Consider the following 21285-nt stretch of genomic DNA (forward strand, 5'->3'; position numbering starts at 1 on the left):
TACTTCCCATACCAAAGAAGGGTCATTCTTAAGGTTAGAATGATCACACAGTGTGGACCCCGAGTCCATTCAGCTTTGGAGAGACTGTGAAGGGCGAGCTCTCGAGGTTCAGGTGTAATCTTGGCTGCGGAATTGAATGTCTGTGAGTCCCTGCGATGCGCTGGCATCTTGCAGGGATGGGCCCCAGTGTCCCTCAACTGATAGTCCACTGTAAATGCTTTGTGATTTGAGGAGAGTCATGCTTCAGTAGGAGACGTGGAGTTCACTTGTGACTTGCTGTGTAGGGCTCGTTGGTATATTCGCAGCCTTGAGAGCTGCCTTCTTTCTGTCCGTCTGTCTTCCTCAATGTTGTGTCTTTAATGTGCAGTGCTAAAAGGGGTATGTTGTGTTGTAGATTATAATGGCCACCCCTGGAGAAGGCAACCATCCCAATGATGAAGGGGTACCCCAGCCAGTGGCAGAGCTGCAGCAGCTTGAGTCTCGGGTGGCCCGCAGACGCCTGTCCCAGGCCCGCCATCGGGCCACCCTGACGGGGCTCTTCAACAACCTGAGAAAGACTGTTTACTCTCAGTCTGATCTCACAGCCTCAAAGGTATGGGGGGCCCTAAGGATGTGGGAAACATTCCTCCACAGGGGACTGCTGAGTGAGGCAAGAGCTGGCCTCAAGCTGCCCGCCCTGCTGACCCGAAGCAAACTGGCAAAGACACGGTTCTCGACCAGCCACAGAGCAGCCTGACATAAGAGGGGACATTAGGGGCCCGGGGAAGACATGTGGTTACACGGTGAGTTTGCGTGTCATGTTTGCGGGAAGGGAAGGAAGAGTAAACTTCTGAGTTCAGATTCACAGAACATTTGCTATTCTTAGATCACGTGAAATGCGCTTTGATGACATAAAAAGGTGTTTAATTATTTTATCTGTTCCCCCTTTTTTTTTCAAAACAGGGTGTCATGTATCCTAAGCTGGCCTTGAACTCACTATTCAACTGACCTTGAGCTCCTGATCTCCTCCTGACTACTTACTGAATTCTGGGATTCTAGGCATAGGCCACCACGCCTAGCTATATGACGTATTTGTATTTAGCAAATGCACATTTTGAGGGAAGGATACTGAGTTGCACGTGGTCACAACTTGGGCAGAAGTCCAGTGGGCCCTTGTGAAAGACTGAGGCTGACCCTGCTGAGCCTCCTTACCTGTATCCCACCTGCAAGCCGTGGCAGGTGCTTTCTAACCATGGCGTGTTTCCAGAGACTGTGGTATTCTAGAATACAGACGCATCTCCATGCCTTCTGTGTAGTGGGACAAACCTCCTCTCCACTGTACAGACAAGGCCAAGGGTGGGACTTTGCATGGAAGGGGTTTCCTGGGCCCAGAAAAGAAAATAGTCCCTGCAGCTCTGAAAGGCTGTCTTCTCAACTGTGACTGTGTCCTCAGTGGCAGGTACTGAATAAGACGAAGATTCATATCCAAGAGCTGGAACAAACCCTGGATAATTTGCTGAAGCTCAAAGGCAAGAGCGCCCTCCCCCGAGAGAAGGCCGGTTCGGGTTTCCCATCGAAGGCAGAGCCTGTGTTTCACAACATTGGCCGACTCCTGTTAGGAGCAACAGTTTATCATAACTGGCCCCCGTCTCGGGGAATTTGCACCCTAGCAACATGGGCAAGGGTCCCCAGGCTGTGTGGGTTTGATGAGTTCCCTAACATGATACTGCTGAAGGTCCCCTGACCTCAGCTTTAGTGACCAGTACTGACCTGAGCTCTCTCCTCATGTCTTGGAGAAGTGGGAAATGACCGCACTCTTTAAACCTGGGAGGGTCAAGGTTTTCCATGCCCCCTCCCGAGGTTCCCTGAACCAGACAGGCAGGAGAGACCCAAAGGGTCTGGTTTTTCGCTTTATGACTCTGGCCCTCACCTCCCTTATAGACGCCTACAACCTGGAGGATGGGAATGCCAACAGCTTAGAGGAGGTCAAGGAAGAATATGCCAGAATGTACTCAGAGGATGAGAGGTAAGACCTGGCAGGCACCAGGAGGAGGGAGCCTTCGATGCAGAGGAACTCTTATAGTAAGCGAGGCTATCAGGGCTGTGGCTCACCCACTTAGAGCTGTCTCATTCTGGAGAGAACTCTGTGCTCTTTTATCTTAATAGCATGCCATGGATATTCTTCCTAAGTGACTCATGCTTATTACAGAAATCAGAAAAATACAGAAAAGCGTGAAACTGTATCATCTCACCTCTCAAAGAAAGGTCACATTAACCCTGAAGGCTAGCCACCCATCTGGTATTGATAATTTTCCACACCACTTTAGAGAAATAATATCGTGGAGTTTATCCTTGTATCTTGATGTTTCTGTGTGGGTGGGTGTGTTATATACATATATATACTAAAAATACCAATCCTTTTCAAATCTCATGAAAATACAAGCCAAATTAGCCTTTGTAGAGCCAGAGCAGCCCTAGTGCCCTAGGGGTAAGACGGGTGTTACAGATGTGGAGGGGTCTCAGCTGGCTTCACAGCCAAGCTTGAACAGAGAAGACTGTCTTGAGGAATGTCTTTCTCCTTTTTTGGCTCCATGGTTAGTTACCCTTCTCATCACTGTGACTCAGATCCCCGAGACGACAGACAGTTCAGAGGAGGAAGTGTTTCTTGTGCACACAGTTGCAAACAGTTCAGTCCATGGTTGCTTGGCCCTGTGAGCTTAAACAGGAATGTGTGGAAGGGGAGGGGCTGCCCTCACAGAAGACAGGGAGCAAAGAGAGAGAGATAAGAAGGGGCCATGGACAAGATACCCCCAAAACCCCACCCCAGTGCTACTTCCTCTAGCTAGGCCCTACAATCTGATGTTTCCAAGACTCCCCAAAACCATATCACCAACAGAGACCAAGCCCTCAACACATGAGACTTTTTGGGAAAGGGTGGAGGGGAACTTGGTATCCAAAGCATAAGGGAAGTCAGGTTTTCCATTTGAATTTCTCGCTGCCTGTGCTTGTCATGCATGGTGTGTGCGTACAGTCTCTGCTCTGCATTGCTGTCAAAACATGACAAATGCCCCTTCCTGGGCATGGAACCCACGGGCTCCAGAGTGGTTCTGACTACACCTTGGACTTGAGGGGCAACCGTTGGGCTCCTGTTAAGCCCATGGCCCCGTGGCATCTCCATCTCCAATGGCATGATATATGTCCAGGTGACCTCTGACGAGACCCAGAGTGCAAGCCGTGGTTACCCATCCCAGAGAGGGCTCCAAGCTACTTGTTACAGCCTACCAAATTCTGCCTGCATGAAGGGATACTGGTATTCAGAAGTTTTGTTTGACTGTTTTTTAGTGTGGACACTTAGAACTATGACTTTCTTCTCTGTACTTTTTCCTCTGGTTTCCAATTTTTTATTTTATTTTTTTAAGTCAAGATATTTTTGTTTTATTTTTATTTTATATGTATGGGTATTTTACCTGCATGTATGCCCATGTATGTGCACTATACCTGGAGACTGGGTGTTCAATCTCCAGGACTGGAGTTATAGATGGTTATGAACAGCCATGTGGGTGCTGAGAATTGAACCTGGCTCCTTTGGAAGAGCAACCAGTGCGCTTAAACACTGAGCCATCTTTCCAGTCCTGTTTTCCAAATTTTTAACAATGAGTGTGTATTATAGCCTGTGGTAAATAATTACTAAATATATATTCTTGCTAAATTAATATTTAATACTAATTAAATTAACAATATAATATTAAATACTCGCTATATTATAGCCTAGTGAAAAATTTATTAAAAATCAAATTACACCATGTGAAGGGCTTAAAAATGTGTCAAGAAGAGAGAAATCCCCTCCAGTCTCACTCCATGCAGGCTTTACCGCCTTCCTGTCCACAGAGGAATGAAATAAGCACTCGAGTTCTCCTCTGTGCCCTGTGGCGATGGTAAACTGACTGAATCTCAAGTGATGCGCCTGACATCTTGTATTCCTGAGGGTTACTTGATTGTCACCTAGACAGTTGGCTTAAATAGTTAGTAGACTCGCTGGCGATATTGGCCTAGCTCTCTCGTGACTCTGTATTCTCCCCCAGTGTATTCCTCAATAGTTTTCCTCAGAACAGCTCTCCTCCGTGGTGCCCCACTGAGGCTGTCGGGAAGGTTGATGAGGAAGGAGGACATGATGAAGAGAGAGAGGAGGAAGGGAGACAGGAAGAGGAGGAAGAAGAGGAGAAAAAAGTCGATCTCCCACAGGCCTCTTCCACTCTGCTGCCAGATCTCCAGGAATTTGAACGGTGTGCACAATGGGGTGGGGTGGGGTTTACTCACACAGGGGGATTCTGTGGGGAGGGGGACAGACTCCGGCCGGCCCGTGTGGTGGCCTCCAAGCATGCAAGATTCAGACCAGGTCCCAAATCACCAAACTACAGGCTCTCCACGTGGGAAGCACCCCGATGGAGACTAGCTAAGGGGCTTGGCAAACACTGTTGAAGTGACATTTGTATAGCAAGTCCACTGCTATACAAATTTATTTATTTAGAATAAGTATTTATTTGGGGTCCCTGGAGAAGAGTGCTGCTGACAGTAATTTCTAGTGTCCCCCTCCTTATACCACATACAAACCTCAGAAGTCTCCTTTTAGAGATAGAGGACCAGGCCACATCTGCGCTGGCTCAGACTTTGAACACCTCTTCCACAGAGTTAAGACCCTCCAGCAGCCATGTTGGCTTCCAGAGGCATGGACTGGAAACAAGGAGGTTCACTCCATAGCTGAGTCCTTAGAGCCCAAAATTAAAGGAGGAGTGTAGCAGGCCAGCTGCTTCATAGCCTCAGAATGTTCCATGGGGAGGGGAGCTGATGCAGCCAAGCCTTCCACAAGGCAGAGATCTTAGGAGAAGAAATGGGAGAAGCATAAATCTGTGTCTTCCATGGCCCTCAAGATGACTTCTGAATTCCCAGGGCCAGGGAAGGCAGAGACAAAACCAAGAAATGGTAGCCATGACTGTGAGCTGTGGCCTGGTCATAAGGAGCCGGCTACAGGTCTGAGGGACACCCCACTTCTGTTCCAGGTACCTCAACTTTTACAAGCAGACGATGGACCTCCTGACCATGAACAGCATCATCACCCCACAGGAAGTGACCCTCCCCATCGCCTCTGCGGCCATCTCCCACCTGTGGCAGACTCTCTCTGAGGAGATGAAGGCCTGTCTCCTGCAGGCGTGGGAGCAGCAGAACAGGACCTTCTCAGACCTTACAGATGCCTGTCTGGAGCTGGCCTGTGCAGAGGACAGTGTGAAGGATAGCGGGGTGGACAGCCAAGGGGCTAGCTGCTCACTGCAGTCCACCCAGGAAGAGGTGATTAGAGCTGTGGGGCGGTCCTGAGGACCCATGAGGGGGCTTTGTATGTGTGAGGACAGCTAGTGGCCTGCCATGTGTGGTTCTGTGAGGTTAACTGGGCACTAACTCTCTGGGCTCTCTATCTCAGATAGGGGGGTGTGGGGAAGGAACATAAAGCTGGTAAAAACAGGGCCCTTCCATGGCCCCATTCTAGATTGCCTTTGACATGACAGCAGGGATGTCAGGAAAGGCACCAAGAGTGTCCAGAAAGCTGCCTGGCCAAACTCTCAAAGGCCTGTGTCCCAGGGGGGCAAATTGGGTAAGACTGTAGAGAAGATGCTCACCCTCTGGGAAAGAATAGCATACACCAGGTACAAGTGAGAGTCCCAGGCAGATCTGCCAGCACCCACCCAATCAGGGCCAGCAAATCCTTCTTGTTCCCTCAGGGTGACTGCCAGTATAAGTGGGTGCCAGAGAGAAGGAGGCAGGTCCAATCACACTTTTAATTCAAGCATTTCTCCTGCAGTGTTTGGAACCTTCTTATGCCAAATAAGTATTAAGTCTTCTAATCTGTTATTCAAATTTACCTAAGCAGCCTGTGTTTTTATTTGCTAAGTCTCCCGAGCTGAAGTGTAAATAACATTTGTTTGGACACTTGGTATTCTGTTTGGACACAAATTCAGAAAAAGCAGGAGCGAAAGCTGGTGTAAACAACACGAGTCTACGTTGGAAGTGTACTATCGTGTTATTAATCGTCGTAATTTTATCTTATCACACAGTGAAGGAATTGACTGCAGAGAAATAGTTCAGTGTGTCAGCAACGAGCATCTCTGGCAGGATAGTTACTCGGTTATTCTTAACTCACCCATTCCTGGTTCAGAACTCCTACGATGTCCATGACATTCTTTTATGAAGCAGACAGTCTTTAATACCATTAAGTGTTTGAGTTTCCCGTGCATGCATGCATGCATACATACATGCATGCATACCTACATGCATGCATACATATACACATGCATGCATAATACATGCATGCATGCATACATATGTAATTCTTGCAGCAGCTCTACACCCGCGCTGTTGGCATCTTGCCCTTTTTGTGCCATTGTGCTTTCTTTCAGCTCCTTTTTGAAGATGCTTTTGATGTGGCAGGTTTCCTGGACAGCACCGAGGTTCAGCACATGCCTAACATCAGGTGAGGAAGGTGGCATGGGAAAGTATGGACGTGTGGACGTGAGTATGAGAGTACCTCTGGGTGAGTGTGTGGTGTGCGTGTGTACATACATGAAGTTGTGTGGGCGTGCATATAGGTGTGAGACTGTGCTAGCATGAGTGTGTGTGTGTGTGTGCCCCATTCCTGAGGTGTTTGCAGTTACTCTTCTGCATTCCACAGATAGACACATAACTCCCAGAGGAGGAAACGCATCCCCCCCCCCCGTCCCGGTCTGGAGCTGGCACAGTTGTCTGCTCAGGGCTCTAAGAGCCTGTGTCTCCCTTGTCTAGTTTCCCCGTGTGTCTTGGTTCTACTTAGGCCTGCTCAGGGCAGCCACAGACCCATTACTGGCCCATCCCTTCATAGCACACTTTAGAAACAACTGACTCTTATTATTCGAGGTTCTGGAGGTTGGACTTCAAGGTCAAGGCCGAGATGATGTCTGGAGAGGGCCAGTTCCTGTAGACATCACCTTCTCTGTGTAAAGAGATCTCACTAGGGCCTCTTTTACAAGAGTCCTGATACCCTTCCATCCTTCTGTGGGTTGGGTATCAGAAAGTAAGTCTGGGGGGAAATGCTGACCTTTGGTCTATGAGGCAGGGAGCGGCAGTTAATCTGCTAGAAATGGGGCACATAGAACATGGGCCAACTTAGAAATAAGCTTTGAGTTGAAGGGATCCCCAAGATGTACAAAGAGAGGGTACTGGGAGAAACAGGAGAAGGAGAGGCAAGGGTGACGGCACCATGGTGAGAAGATGTGAAATGGAATCTGGAAAGATTTAAAGCCAGAAGCATCTTGGATCTATTTGTACCAAGGAGGACTTTCCCCAGAGTGAGACGGTCCAGAATAGAGCCTCTGCAGCTGCTGCTTGAGAAGGTGTGGTCTTGGCTGGTATCTTGCTTAAAAGTATACCTGGCATGTAAGTTTTTGCCATGGGACTGAGGGACAGTCGCATCCCTGTGATCAGAGTGAATCGTCTTCCCAGAGGCTGCCTGGGATGCAAGGAGTCCTGGAAACTATGGCCTGGGTGGCTTCAAGCAAAGCCAGAACCCAACATTCCCACTTTTGCACTGGGTTGTAAAGACAACTTTATCAAGAAGTTTCCAGATTACACTTTTCAAGCAGTGTTAGGAAACCCTCATTCCACTGAAAAGACATTAAAAGAGAAAACAACCCGTCTATTAAAATGTCTTCTCCTGCCTTCCATGGAAGGTTCTGGCCGTTTGTTGCAAAATGCTCCTCCATGCATTGGTGGGATGAGCCCACATTGCACTGCTTCCTGGTCATCCCCAAATTTGGTGAGACCTGGGTAAGGGAGGCAGAATGGAGGGACTACGGTGGGTGTACAGGTAGCCTGAAGCTCTGCTTCCAGGAAGAAGTGTGGGTAGATCTGTCCTATGACACTCACAGCCTACAGACACCAGTAGCACGGAGCTGATCCTAAAACTAGAGAGGAATGAGCCACTAAATAAACCTGCTGTTTGCTCAAAGGGGAGAACCATGGGAAAAGCACCGTGGGAACCACTCCCTGGCTGAGCTCACACTACAAACACCCTGAGCTGTGCTGCAGGAGACCAAAAGCAAGAAGGGCTCTCATTCCTTCACTCAGGGGGTCACAGCTTAGAACACTACATTAAGACACAAGCGGCAGGCTTGCCGTAGTTACTGTCCAGGCCTTCCAGATGGGGCGTTTCAGTGAGGCGGTACACACTTTCCAGGAACAGCCCTGGTCTACTTGAGAATTCAGCCGGGTGCTTGAAGTTTGCACAGAGAACCGGTCGTTAGGGCCTGGGTGAAAGGTTAGGATTCTAAATGCTTTCCATTTCTCCTGCTGGCAGCTCTGTGTTTCCCAACTGCAACCCAGAAAATCCAGAGGAGAAATTCCAGCTCTACTTGCAGATCATCGAGTTTTTTAAAAGCCTTTGCTGCACTGACACTCCACTGAACGAGGTAATATAGAGCTGGGACAGCGAGACCTCTGCCCACACCTTTAAGATGGAAAAAAATGTCCTTTAGCAGGGAGGGCGCTCTAGCCCACCCTGACTCCAGTCACCTCAGGGGGCTTTAGGCTCTCTGTGTTGCTCAAAGGTTGTTTGACTTCAGTCCAGTGTCTCCCATGCAGTGGAGGACACCAGGGCACGGAAGGAAGTGGCAGAAGAATGTCCTCCAGGACAGATCTGTAGTTGGTTTTTTTTTTTTGTTATTATTATTTAATTTATTTTTACTCTTTGCTCTTTGGGGGACACTACCCAGCACCCAAATAATCACATGGAGGCTTATTCTTACTTCTGAATTCCTGACCTTAGCTTGACTTGTTTCTAGCCAGCTTTTCTTAAATTACCCCATCTACCTTTTGCCTCTGGGCTTTTATCTTTCTCTAGTCCTGTATGCCTTTCTTTACTTCCTACTCTGTGTCTGGCTGTGTGACTAGGTGCTGGCCCCTGGTGTCTTCCCCTCCTCCCTTTCTTGCTCCTCAATCTTCTCTTCCTAGATTTCTCCTCCTATTTATTCTCTCTGCCTGGCAGCTCTGCCTATCCTTTCTCCTGCCTAGCTATTGGCCATTCAGCTCTTTATTAGACCAATCAGACATTCTAGACAGGCACAGTAACACAACTTCACAGAGTTGAACACATGCGCCATAAAAGAATGCAACACATCTTTGCATCATTAAACACATATTCCATGACATAAACAAATGTAACACACAGCACAGATGTGCACAGGAGCCCTTTGAAGCGAGGCCGGCTCCCAAGGGCTGGCTCCCAGCAGTCACTGATAAGTCCTGTCTAAGCCTTTTTAGTCTCCTGTGACTGCTGTAGTATTCCGGATCTGCTTTTGAAGCCTGACTTCTCTCCTGAAAGCTGACATAATGCCTGATGGTGACAGAAGTCACGGGAGTCTTGGTCAGGGGCCATTCCTGAAACTCTCATGGGGTGGGGGGCGGGAGTTTGTGACCACGCCACCAGGGGACAGGCCCTTTCAGATGCACAGTCGTGGTTTTTCTTGACTAAACAAGCAGGATAGAACTGTCACGGTTTGGGCTGGAGAGATGGCTCAGTGGTTAAGAGCATTGCCTGCTCTTCCAAAGGTCCTGAGTTCAGTTCCTGGCAACCACATGGTGGCTCATATTGTATACATAATAAATAAATAAATTATTTAAAAAAAAAAGAACTGTCACGGTTCAAGCATTGTGGTGAGGGCACCATTTCCGTACACCGAGGGGTGTTTTGGCCCACTTCTTACTGGATCCCCGTTTCTCCCTGTTCACACCACTTTGAACCCCCACAGGGTCAGTAGCTGTCCCTGCAGTCCACTCTCTACTTCCCACCAGTCCTTGAGTGCTCCTCGTAGCCACGGCCCCGCTCTCTCTGTTGGATGTGGTTAAGTTTACAAACAGACATGGCAAAGGCAAAGAACAGAGGTTAGGAGTCCACGCTAGGCAGGGTGCTTGAACTTTACCCCTCCCAGGAACCTTGGGGTCCCATTGGCCATCCAGATTTCTGGCACCACCAGGTCCTTGTTCAGCGTTATGAGGATGGGACCTCAGACGCTGTGCTCCGAAAGCGGCGGTGCAGTAAGTCTTGTGGATAGAATGGCAGGTGTGGAAAGGGAAGTTTACTTCTCTCCCAAGTTGCACCTCCAGTGCTCTGCTGCCCCTGCCGCCTTTGTGGGAGGCTGTCAACAAAGCTCGAAGCTCCGTTGGCATCCCATGCCATTCTTTAAATGCACTTGAAACATCAGAGATTCATGCTGTCTTTCTGGCGGCCAGAAGTCTGAAATGAAGCCTTTGCAGGGCTGGGTTGCTTCTGGAAGCTCTGGTGAAGAGGCCTCCTATGCCTTGCTCCAACTTCTGGTGGTTCTGACAGTGCTCGGATGCTCCAGAGCAGGGGTGGCGGTGGGGGTTTGCAGAGCCCAAACCCCACATCTGGGTGTCACCTGACTAGGGCCTACTCTCTCTGTAAGGATCAACCCTGATCTGCAGGGCTACCAAACGGCAGGTGTCGCTTCCTGCTTGGCAGAGAGAAGGAAATCAAAAACCCCAAGATTAATTTTTAAGTGTTTATTTTTCATAATAGGTACCCTATCTACATGGTGTAAATTGAAAAGTTATCAAAAGATATTCAACTAAATCTTAATCTCTCTGCTCTATTGTCCTTGCCAACAATCCCATGCTTCTCCTCAGAGGCAGTTGCCTTGACCAGTTTCCTGAACGACCCGTTCCAAGGCGGTCCGTGGATAGCTACGTGTTCTTTCGAACACAATGGTTATCCGGGACGTGCAGGCTTGCCCTTAGCTCTTTTCCTCTCAGTCTGTACCACAGATAAAGGACCATCACGATGCTTTCTTTAAAGCCAGCCACGTAGTACAGCATGGTGTAGGTCACCATATTCTGTCGACGGGTATTTAGGTAAAGCTTTAAGATTTTCCCTCTCGTATGGGTGCCTGGAAATCCCAAGCATGGAGCAGAAGCCAATTCTTCTCCATCCTTCCTGGAAGTCAAGGATGCTGCCTTGAACTAGATGGGAATAACCACACCCCCTACCCGGGCTGAAGCCACAGGTGAAAGGTGGTAGATTGGAGTGTTGAGCACACCCAGGATGCTGAGACCTTCTCTCTGCCTGGAAACGGGTTGGTCCTAACTTCCAGCTTCTCCTTTGCTGAATTGCAGGAACCGGACCCTCTGGCCGATGATGACTTGATGTTGCTCAAGTGCCTGGAGACCTTTGATGATGAGGATCTGTAACGCAGAAGGGCTGTGAAGAGGAGGGCTGAGGGAGGGCGTGCTTTTCAAGTTTGATTGCTAGTAGCTAGGTGACGCCTCCTTGTCTTCCAAGCCTCTTCGGGAAAAGCTGTGTCCAGAAGCCTTTTTGATGTTCTTAGTTTCTGGTTATTATAAAATGTTACAAGAAGCATAACCTTGCGTTGGTCTCTGGGGCTTATTGACTATAAGGGGCTGGACTGTTGCAGGACACACACACACTAGGGCCCTGCTCAGGGGTGGAGGGCGAGATACCTTGTGTAGCCAAGGCCCAGGCCATGAGCTTTTTTTAGAAAACTGTAGGCAGGATCTACCCCTGTTTGTGATGCAGTATCAAGTCCTCTCAGCAGGTTCTGGGCTCAGGACGTTGCTGTGGTGGGTTCTCCAGGGTTCTGAAGCCCAGGTGCTCATCTTGTGTGCTCTGGAAGGCTGGGAACAGTGCTCGGCTCAACCCTACACTTCAGGGCCAGAGAGCAGAACCCAGTACACCTGCTGCTCCTGCTTCAGGCCGCTGGCCGGGTGCTGCAAAGACAGCTAGTGTTGTCAGTACTTTGGGGTGAGATTCTGGGAACAGTGGATACCCCTAGGCTTCCACACTGGAAGTGAGAGGGAATTCTGTGTCGGCTTGACCAGGCTATGGTACCCTATATTTGGTCATATATCATTCTGGATGTTTCTGTAAATTTATTTTTTTATGCGACAGCCGTTTAAATCGGTAGACTTTGAGTATGACCAATCATGTTCCATAATGCATTCATAACCAAGGACTGACCTCTTGAAAGGAAGGGGGACCTCCATGGCATCACTTCCTCCCTCGCTGCCCCCCACAGTGAATGCTGAATTTGTCCTCTGTGATCACATGAACCCACTGGTGAAAGTCAATCTCTCTCCCTGTCTGCACAGCCATGCACGTCCGTTGGTTCTATCTCTCTGGCGTGCTTGACTCATTGGGTATGTAGAGGGGAAGGGCTTGCCTGGCCCTTTACAGTTTGTAAGTTCCAGTGACCATGGCTCTCCCACTGGGCCTCCCAGGTACTTTGTGGTTCATCTCAGTCTCCCAAGATCCCGACAGGCGCCCTCCTGGGATGCCTCCAAGTCCCCGGATTTCCATCGAGCCTTTGAAGAACCCTCCTGGGGTGTACGAGGATTAGAGCATTGCCCGATGCTTCATAGCTTATAAATGAACTAAAGGGGCAGATGGGGGCGGGGCAGCTTTCCAGAGATGGGCAGCCAGGGCCTTTGTGCTCACTGGTGGTCTGGTTTGTGTTGGAAATAAAAGAGGAGGCACTTAGCTACTACCCCCAGTCACTCAGCAAGCCCAGAGTAGGCTGGCATGCAGAAAAGAAACCATGAATGTTCCCAGAGGAGCCTGCTCCCATGGCCCTAAGCAACATGCACCTCTCTGGCCGGCCCCTTGCTCACTGTACCAGCCCCTGCCTTCATCCTCTGTAGTCAAAATTGTGACTTCCTGGGGCAGAACGTGCCAGAAGCACGGTAAACAGGGATGTTGGATTATACCTTGTCTTTGGAGCTATGGTCTGAAATGATGTCCCCACTGTCACCAACCCCAGCTTCTCTCGGTACCCCCCGCTCTCTCTCATGGACCCTGCCGGATGTTACAGAACTAGGACTGATGTCTCGTGTTGCTTCCTCCCTGGTGACCTCTTAGTAGGGTCACTGTGGGGTGGGGAGGCCTGGCATGAGGTGAGCGAGATGCGAAGGATCAGTCCCATGGCTGTGGACTGTGGGACCAGCTGGTCAGAACGCATTAGCCACCATTAGTTCATGCAGAGCGCTCCAGGCAAAATTTCTGATTCTCCAGACTCCATTCTACTCTACGGCTTTCAATTAAGCAGATGCATCCCACCCATACTCTCAAGGGCAGTCTCCCGCGGCTGACTGATGTAGGGTGTCAGCCGCATGTATTACGTACGGACCTTCACAGGATTCCGCTACGTGTTTGGTTGGATGGCTGTGTACTGTAGGCAGGCCAGGTGGATGGCTAAAGCCAACAGTCAGGGATATCCAGGAGGGCTTTCTGTTGTTTTTGTTATGATGGTTCTCACGGGAGTTTGGGCATCTGTTCCTACCTCTGTTGGTTGGGGCGGCAGCAATGGATTTGGCTGAATCCACCCTTGGGGTATCGGACACCCTCTTCTAGCCTTGGGTACTCACACACATGTGCGCGCATGCACACACACACATACGCACACACACATAAAAGGTTAAAAATCTTTATTTTAAAAATGTTTGATATTGACAACTATAGGAGGCACAGAGGGGAGCAATTCAAACCCCAGCCTGGGGCACTGGGATAAACCAGGTTACTGTGAAGTTCAGCTACACAGGGGCAAGAAGGGTGGGCACTGGGTAGAGTGTCACTAAATATCAAGACAGAATCCCTGGGAAGTGGGTCAGCGACCCGCACACTACAATCCTGGGGAAGGATGCTGGTGTGGGGCTGTCCATGGAAAGGGACGTGCGTGGGAAAACTCAGCATGAGGGCTGAGGGGCCAGCACAAAGGAGTGGAGGCACCAGATACAACCAGGAGCAAATGCCCTCCCTTCCCAACCTGTCCCGGCTAATTTCATGCCAACTTGACACTGGGCAAAGTCATCAACTGAGAAAATCCTTCTGTAAGATCAGGTCGTAGGCAAGCCTGCAAAGCATGTTCTTAATTAGAGGGTGGGCACTGTGGGTGCTGCCATCCCTGGGCAGGTGGTCTGGGTGCTATAAGAAAGCAGGCTGAGCAAGCCACAAGGAGCAAGCCAGTAAGCAGCACCTCTCTATGACCTCCACATCAGCTCCTGCCTCCAGGTTCCTGCCCTGACTTCCTTCGGTGATTAACAGTGATACAGAAGTGAAAGCCAAATAAACCCTTTCCCCCCCTTTAGTCATGGTGTTTTATCACAGCAGCGATAACCTAAGACACCGTCCTTGACTAGCCCACGAGCGAGTTTCGTTTCTGTCCATTCATAGGCTTCAGCACAGCTTGGCAAAGGCTACATCCGATACAAGTGTGTTAGCTAACAAGATGGCAAAAAGAAAAAATCACTAATTCCTTAAAAAAGTTGACAGATTTTTTTAAATTATTTATTTATTTATTTATTATGTATACAATATTCTGTCTGTGGTACAGGCCAGAGGAGGGCACCAGACCTCATTACAGATGGTTGTGAGCCACCATGTGGTTTCTGGGAATTGAACTCAGGACCTTTGTAAGAGCAGGCAATGCTCTTAACCTCTGAGCCATCTCTCCAGCCCCAGTTGACAGATTTTTGTAGGCTGACTACAAGCATAAAAGAAAGGGGGAAAGGCAGCTATGCTCACCCGTGATGGTGCACACTTTAATCCCGGAACTCGGGAGGCAGAGGCAGGTGGGTTTTGGTGAGTTCCAGCCTGGTCTACAAATGAGAGGAGAGGTAGAACAGCAATGCAAACACAGGAATTCTAACCTTTGAAGATAGAAAAAGGGGCCAGGAGCCAAGCAACACAGGCCCCCTCTAGAAGCTGGAAACAGCGAGGCAGGAAGCATCCCTGCCCTGCAACTGCCTGAGGAGCCTAGCCTTGTTCAGGCTAGCCCAGGCTGGAGAAGCAGCTGTGGGCAGCTGTGTAGAGCTTCCTGACGGCACTCAGCACTTATAAAAGCCTGTGCAGAGGCCCCGCCAGATGTGCTGAGCATAGTGAGGAAGGCAGCTTCCCCTTCACAGTGGAATGTTGCATACCCGCGTGGCCTGCAGCTTCAGCTTCCCTGAGAGAGGAGGACAGCAAGCAAGCAGCAATGGAGATGGGAGGGAGGAGAAAGGGCAGGATTGCAGGGGAGGCACGGCCAGGTACTTCCAGCCTTTGATATTGTCATCTATGGAGTTCGATGGAGAAAGGTAAAACCAAGTTGTTTGTCTGTTGGCTTGTTTGTTTTTTTAAATCACACAAACAATAAACAAAACGTTGTAAGTAAGTTTAGAGTTTTGCATAGGGTCTCACGCAGAGCTGTCCCAGGCGACACGTGGTATGTACGGGAGGTCTGGCCTCTGTGTGTCTAGTCCTGCTTAGGACCCCGGACCCCTTCCATGTGCTGGGGCCTTTCCCCGTTTCCTTCCCGCCCTTTGAGAATCAACAAAGAAATCTCATCTTCCACTTTCTTTATTTTAAAAACTTACTATTCTTCATTTTGTGTGTTTTGTGCTTGTGTGTGTGTGTGGTAGTGGGATATTTTGGTACCTGGTGATGGTGAGAACTACCTGAGGAAGGCAGGTCTCTCCTTCTGCCTGGTAAGACCTGAGGCTGGGAGTCATTGCTCAGCAGGTGTCTACTTGCCAGCCTCTGGCTTGTCCTTGTCTTCTATGTTCTCTGAGCTAAGCTTTTCTCACTATGGTGAAAATGCGCTGGCCCATCTTGGCTTTGGATGATCACACGCCAACCCTCACGTCAATCACTTGGAAGCTGGAAATTCATTGTGTTGTTTTTGTTGTTGAAACAGGGTCTCACTATGTAGACCAGGCTGGCCTCGAACTCACTGAAATCCTTCTGCCTCTACCTCCCGAGAGCTGAAATTAAAGGTGTGCACCACTAAACCCACTCTGGAAATTTCCATTTTTAGTGGTAATCTCCTCCCGTTCCACCCTGCCCCACAGCAGACTTCTGGACCCAGATGTTCCCCACCCCCACCGCGGACCTCTGCCCTTCTTCCTCTTGAAAGTAGATTTGGTCAAACAGAGAGTTTCTGGTGGGGAAGGTGGGTTGGGAGCTCCGATGGACCCTTTCTCTCCCTATCAAAATGTGAAGCCCTGAGCCTGAGCCCCCCTGGGAAACGGTGGAAGGTTCTGAAGGCAGCCACGATGAAATGCAGCTGCCCCGAAGCCTGAAGTCCTGCTCTGGCAGACACAGTCTATGGGCTCAGTGGAGCTTGATTCCTCCATGCTAGGGCTTTGTCACCTTGAAAGGGTTCTAGGGTTCACTACTCCATGGGAGGAGCAGAGAGTGGGAACCTGAGGTGAAGCAGCGTGAGGCAGCCATGGGTCTAGCCTCAGCTCTAGCCAGATGTCTGAGGCCAGGCCCTGTGTCCTGAAGCTGGACAGGTACTGAGAGGGATCTAGGGGTAAGGGAATGTTCCTTACTCTTTTCTGCTTCAGTGAGAACTGGAAGGCCACAAGGTCCTTGGCTCGGGGGAGAGGGGGACAAAACCATCATATCAGCCCCCCCCCCCCCGTGTTGAGGTTTGAACCTGGGTCTGTGCACACACCACACAAGTACTCAATCACGGGGCTACATCCCCAGAATGCTGTTTACTTTTATTTTGAGACAGGATCGTGCTAGTGCTAAGTTGGTCCACTAGCCTTAAAGTCACTCCAGCCCAGACAAGCTTTGTGCTGGTGTCCTTCCCGGGCAGCCTCCTGAGTGGCCAGATTTTAGGGTGCCTGGCCCCCTCGCCTTTCAGCAAACAGCCTGCCCCTGTGCGACCCCATGCTCTTGCTCCTGATCCGCCAGAATACTGCAGAGCAAAGCGGACTAGCACTGTGCAGATCCCAGACTCATCGTCCACACTGGAGCTCAAACACAGCAGAAGGACGCCCTGAGGCCAGCCTCACAGGATCAAGCTCTTCATCAACGCTGCTTGGCCCCCACAGTGTGCGGTGTGGGAGGTGCTGAGAAAGACCCTTGGGCGCCCATTTGCGGACAGAGGTCCGTGCATTCTGCTGGCAGATGGGTGGCCAGAGTCTGGCTATGAGGAAATGAGGGTCAGGACCTTCTCTTCACATCTTGGTCTCTGTAACACTCCACAGGTGCTTTCCAGAGGAAGTCTGGGGACACAGAGTGAGCTGGCTCACGTCCGCCTCATCCCCATGTTGGTCTAGCTTGGGCCAGAACGGGAGGGCCCGGGTCCATGAAGACATGCAGAACTTGGTGCCAATTCCCCAGGGAAAGCCATAGACCTTGGCGGCCTTCAGGGTCTCCTCAGAATCCTCCTGGATTTGACTCCATGCCAAGAGGCCTCTCTCCTCCAGGGTGCCTGAAAAGTCAAGGAAGCCCCTGAGTTTACTTCCACTCCCCGTCCAAGCCTTGGCCAGAACCACAGATCCCCTCTGCTCATTAGACAATCTCAGAGCGGCTACTCATGTGGTGCCCAGCCTCAGCCTCAACCACGGAACCTCAGGGCTCCCCTTGGCACACAGAAGCAGCCTGTCCATGTGTGTTTGCAGCCCGGAGGCGCACTTATGTTTGTTGGGGAGTATAATTTGGAAAACAGAATGCATGAAGCAGGTGACGTCACAGAAGCTCGTAGGAGAGGCTGGGGAGGGCACAGAAGAGAAGGGTGGGCGTGGCTGTCTCCCCAGAAGCCACAGTGATAGGATCTCTATGCCCCTCACTGTCAGTCTCCCCGCTGCCTGCACCCCTGGTGAGCTCAGCCCAAGCCTCACCCCACTATACCTCTTCGCTTGTCTGTTTCCCTTCCCATCTCCTCTGTTAGCCTGTGTGTTTGTGGAAGGCAGAGGCGGAGCTCACTTCTCTTTGTATTCTCAGTGAGTGGCACCTGCTACATGTATAATGGATAGTTAGAAACAGGAAGGAAGGAAGGAAGGAAGGAAGGAAGGAAGGAAGGAAGGAATATATGTGTGGTTTCCCCCAGCAATAATTATATTCTAGGTTTAAGAGAGCCAAGGCCATCTCTTTTTCCTTTCGTGTCTGGTGCATCCTCCATTTTAGGGCCCTGCCATGGCTGACCTGTATCCCTTGGGAAGTCATACATGGATAGCCTAATCCTGGGGCTGTTAGTACTCTTCAGTGATGTTTAAAGAGGAGAAAAGTTACAAGGAGTCTGTTGTTAGAGGCTCCAGTCTGCCTGGGCTTGCATGGAGCTCACTGTATAGCCAAGGATGCCCGGAACTCCTGATTCCCCTGCCTCCACCCCGCCCCCCACCACCCTGCACGGGGATTATAGGTGTGTATCTCAGTTTACACACAGGTGTAAACGGAAGCTGGGACTGTGTGTCTACACAAACCTCTACCAGCTAAGCTACACCCCAGCCAGTCCTGTCTTCTTTACACAAAAGAGATTGTGACACACAGGGAGATTGCAGAAACACGCCAGTCCCAAGCAAAGGCAACCTGAGGACCCCCTCTTCAAGCCAGGAAGAAAGGTCCTGTGAGGAACCAGCCTGCCTCGGAGTCCCGGTCTGGGGACTGGAGGAAGAATTGCAGCTTTGCTCACCATATTCTGTGATGTGTTTTGGCAGCCGCACAAGCTGACTCACGTAAGCCATGCCTTATTCTGACTGACAGGAGCTCTACAGTGGCCCCATAGCTGCCCAGACGCCCACAAGCCCAGCTTCAAGTGGCTGCGGCCTTACCAGGGATGGTGTTGTCCAACACAAAGCCCAGGAATCCGCCAACAAACATGCCTGTGGTCAGGAGCACCTGGATGACCTGGTCCAGCTGGAGAACCCCTGGAATGAGACAAAAGTGACCGTTTGTGGGACCAAGGGCCACCCTGCTTCCCACCCACAGCAGCGGCAGTCCAGGGTGGGGGACAGGACTCACCCGTCTGCAGCTTCTCAGGGTTCTCGCTCACCCAGTTGGGGATGACGAGCCCACAGTAGATCGAGAAGCCAAACACGAAGAGGTTCCTGGATGAATTCATGTCCACATACTATGGGAAAAAGAGTCCTCAAGTCAGCAGGGCCACAGAAGCCTTACGCATGCGCACTGTGGCTGGTTGAGAGGTCGGATGCAGCTGGCTGCTTCTTTCTTGTCTTTGGGGTTCGCTATGACCACAGACACCACCCTCCCCCTCCTCCCCTTCTTCCACACAGCTCCATTCCCGGGGTTCCTCTCAGGAGGTGTGGCACTCTTGCTCACTGAGGTCCCTCACCTGTAAGTTGGAGATCCCCACAGCACTGATGACCCCGAACATGACGATGAACATGCCTCCGATCACCGGGGTAGGGATGGTGGCAAATGCCGCCCCAATCTTCCCAAACATGCCCATCAGAAGCAGCACGCACCCTGCGATGACGATCACTATCCTGCTCCCGACCTGCGCGCCCAGAGAGAAGGGATAGGAGCACCAGGCCAGGTAGACACCCTGGAAACCTGTTCCTCCCTCGTCCTTCACACTGCTGTTGTGAGTCTGCTGCAGGGGCCCCGCGTATGCCAAAACTGCCCAATCCCCGTGCTCGCACGCTGAGCCGAGGAGAAGTGAAGGAGGCACTCGGGTCCTGGCTTCAGCCCTCATCTCCCCGCCCTGCCAAACGACTCTCTCACACCCGTTGGGCACATCACTGACCTTTCTGAAGGTCAGCCTCCACATCTACCACATGAGACTAGGGTACCACACAATTCAGTATGACAAGGCCTGTGGATAATTGGAACGGTACGCGTTGCGCACATGGAGTGCTCAGTAAAGGGAAACTGCAGGGGACAGAGACAGTAGGGTTCTTCCGCAGCGTGGTGCACAGCTCCGTGTTGCTCATGCTTTTATGAGGAAGGAATGTCTCTATCTCCCTGCCACATCCCATGCTCCTCCAAAGACGTGAACCTCATTAAAACTTCCACACCTACTCCTTGCCCACAGTACTATAAAGATACCCAGCGCCAGAGACACTGGCCACAAAAGGCGCGCGGGGGTGGGGGGGTGGGAGACAGAGGATGCCTTGTACACACCTCTCGTTCTGTAGAAGAAAAAACTAAAGAGAGGAGCCCAAGGCCCTATGGGAGCCCCGTGCAACGCCAGGGTCTCCTACGCCCAGCGGCCATCAGGTTTCAGCCACAGCACCGCTGTGTGTGCGTCTGATTTACGCCATGTCCATCTCCAGCCCCACATCACCTGGTGCTCTGTAAATGGAGCATCTGTCTCTCAGCAGGAGGGACAAGTGACAAACAGGGAATCTCACGAAGAGAAAGGGACCATCCTGCAGCAGTCCAGGGTGTGTACGGAAGAGGCATAGGGCAGTGGGCACTGAGGGTGACTCTGTGGTGGCTGCCTGGTCTGCCCAGTGGGGACAGTTTAACCAATTTACAAGAAAGGAAGGGAAGAGAGAGCGCCAGTCACCCAAAGATTCAGTGGGAGAATATTCTAGAGAGAAAGCGGCATCTGCGAACTCTCTGGGAAAAGCCTGGATCGCTGGAAAACACAAGGGAAATCAGTGTGCCTGGGCTGCTGTGCCCAGGGGAGTGGGGGGAACCAGAGCAAGGGATGTGCTCCATCCTCCAGGGCCCTGGGGGCAGGGGAGGGGCAGAAACAAAGCCATATAATGCGGTAGGATTCTCCCCGAAGGAAATACTTCTGACACCTGCTGCCATATGTGGGTGAGCCTTGTGATTTAAATGAAAATGGTTCCCTATTGGTGGTGCTGTCTGCAAAGGTTATGGAACATTTAGGAGCTGTAGTATTGCTGGGTACAGGGTGGGCTTTGAGGGTTTACAGCCTTACTGTCCTTCCTAAGCCTGTTTGCTTTCTGTCTTTTCCCCCTTCTTTTCCCTCCCTCCACCCCCCCCCCCCCCGTCACCCCTGTGAGTGGTTAAAATGTGATTAGCCAGTTTCTTGCCCCTGCCTCCATGTGATGCCTCTCTGATCATGAGGGCTCTATCCCTCTGGAACCAGAGGTTAAAATAAACCTTCCTTAAGTTGCTTTTAGTCAGAGCATCTTATCACAGCAGTGGGAACGTAGCTGATATAAGCCTTGAGGACACTGTGCCAGGAGACTCAGGCCAGTCATGAAAAGTCAGATAATATGCCTCCATTCACACGAGGTCTCCGGGGTCCACAAATCCTCGGAGACAGGAAGCAGAAAAGATTGCAGGGGCTGGGGAAAGGAGGAGCTGGGGGAGGGGAATGGGGAGGAGGAAGAGCAGGAAAGGGGAAAAGAGAAGAGAAACGAGGAGGAGAAGATGAGAAATGGACTGGATGAGGAGTTGGGGCCCTTCAGGATGGGAGGAAGATGGGCAGTGCCAAGGGTTGCTAGCAAGGTCAGTGTGCCTGATGCCACAGCACTGCGGTCACACTGATT

At 50.8% G+C, this 21285-nt stretch overlaps 2 protein-coding genes across 3 annotated transcripts in view; one reads left to right on the forward strand and one right to left on the reverse strand.

Moving 5' to 3' along the window:
- Nucleotides 1-400: 400 nt before the first annotated feature.
- Nucleotides 401-11262, forward strand: Stra8 (stimulated by retinoic acid 8). 2 transcript variants are annotated; one of them, XM_041675328.1, is made up of 8 exons: nucleotides 401-592; nucleotides 1433-1508; nucleotides 1921-2005; nucleotides 4062-4262; nucleotides 5037-5322; nucleotides 6426-6499; nucleotides 8357-8468; nucleotides 11188-11262. In XM_041675328.1, exons 1-8 carry the CDS (start codon nucleotides 401-403, stop codon nucleotides 11260-11262), a joined length of 1101 nt encoding a protein of 366 aa, XP_041531262.1. The 2 variants fall into 2 exon arrangements, with proteins under 2 accessions (XP_041531262.1, XP_041531263.1); XM_041675329.1 differs by having other exon boundaries at nucleotides 4077-4103.
- A 5283-nt stretch (nucleotides 11263-16545) lies between these two features.
- The window catches only part of LOC121463413 (solute carrier family 23 member 1-like), a 40269-nt gene continuing 35529 nt past the window's right edge, over nucleotides 16546-21285 (reverse strand). The window contains exons 9-12 of the mRNA XM_041675612.1: nucleotides 19149-19313; nucleotides 18818-18926; nucleotides 18628-18723; nucleotides 16546-17288 (exon numbers count right to left, since the gene is read on the reverse strand). Of these exons, the coding sequence (XP_041531546.1) occupies nucleotides 17032-17288; nucleotides 18628-18723; nucleotides 18818-18926; nucleotides 19149-19313 (627 nt within the window). The 3' untranslated portion in view covers nucleotides 16546-17031. The remainder of the gene's footprint in view (nucleotides 17289-18627; nucleotides 18724-18817; nucleotides 18927-19148; nucleotides 19314-21285) is intronic.

The sequence above is a fragment of the Microtus oregoni genome, unplaced genomic scaffold (assembly GCF_018167655.1).
Source record: "Microtus oregoni isolate MIOR12 unplaced genomic scaffold, Mior012 000026F_ref0000081, whole genome shotgun sequence".
NCBI classification, from domain to species: domain Eukaryota; kingdom Metazoa; phylum Chordata; class Mammalia; order Rodentia; family Cricetidae; genus Microtus; species Microtus oregoni.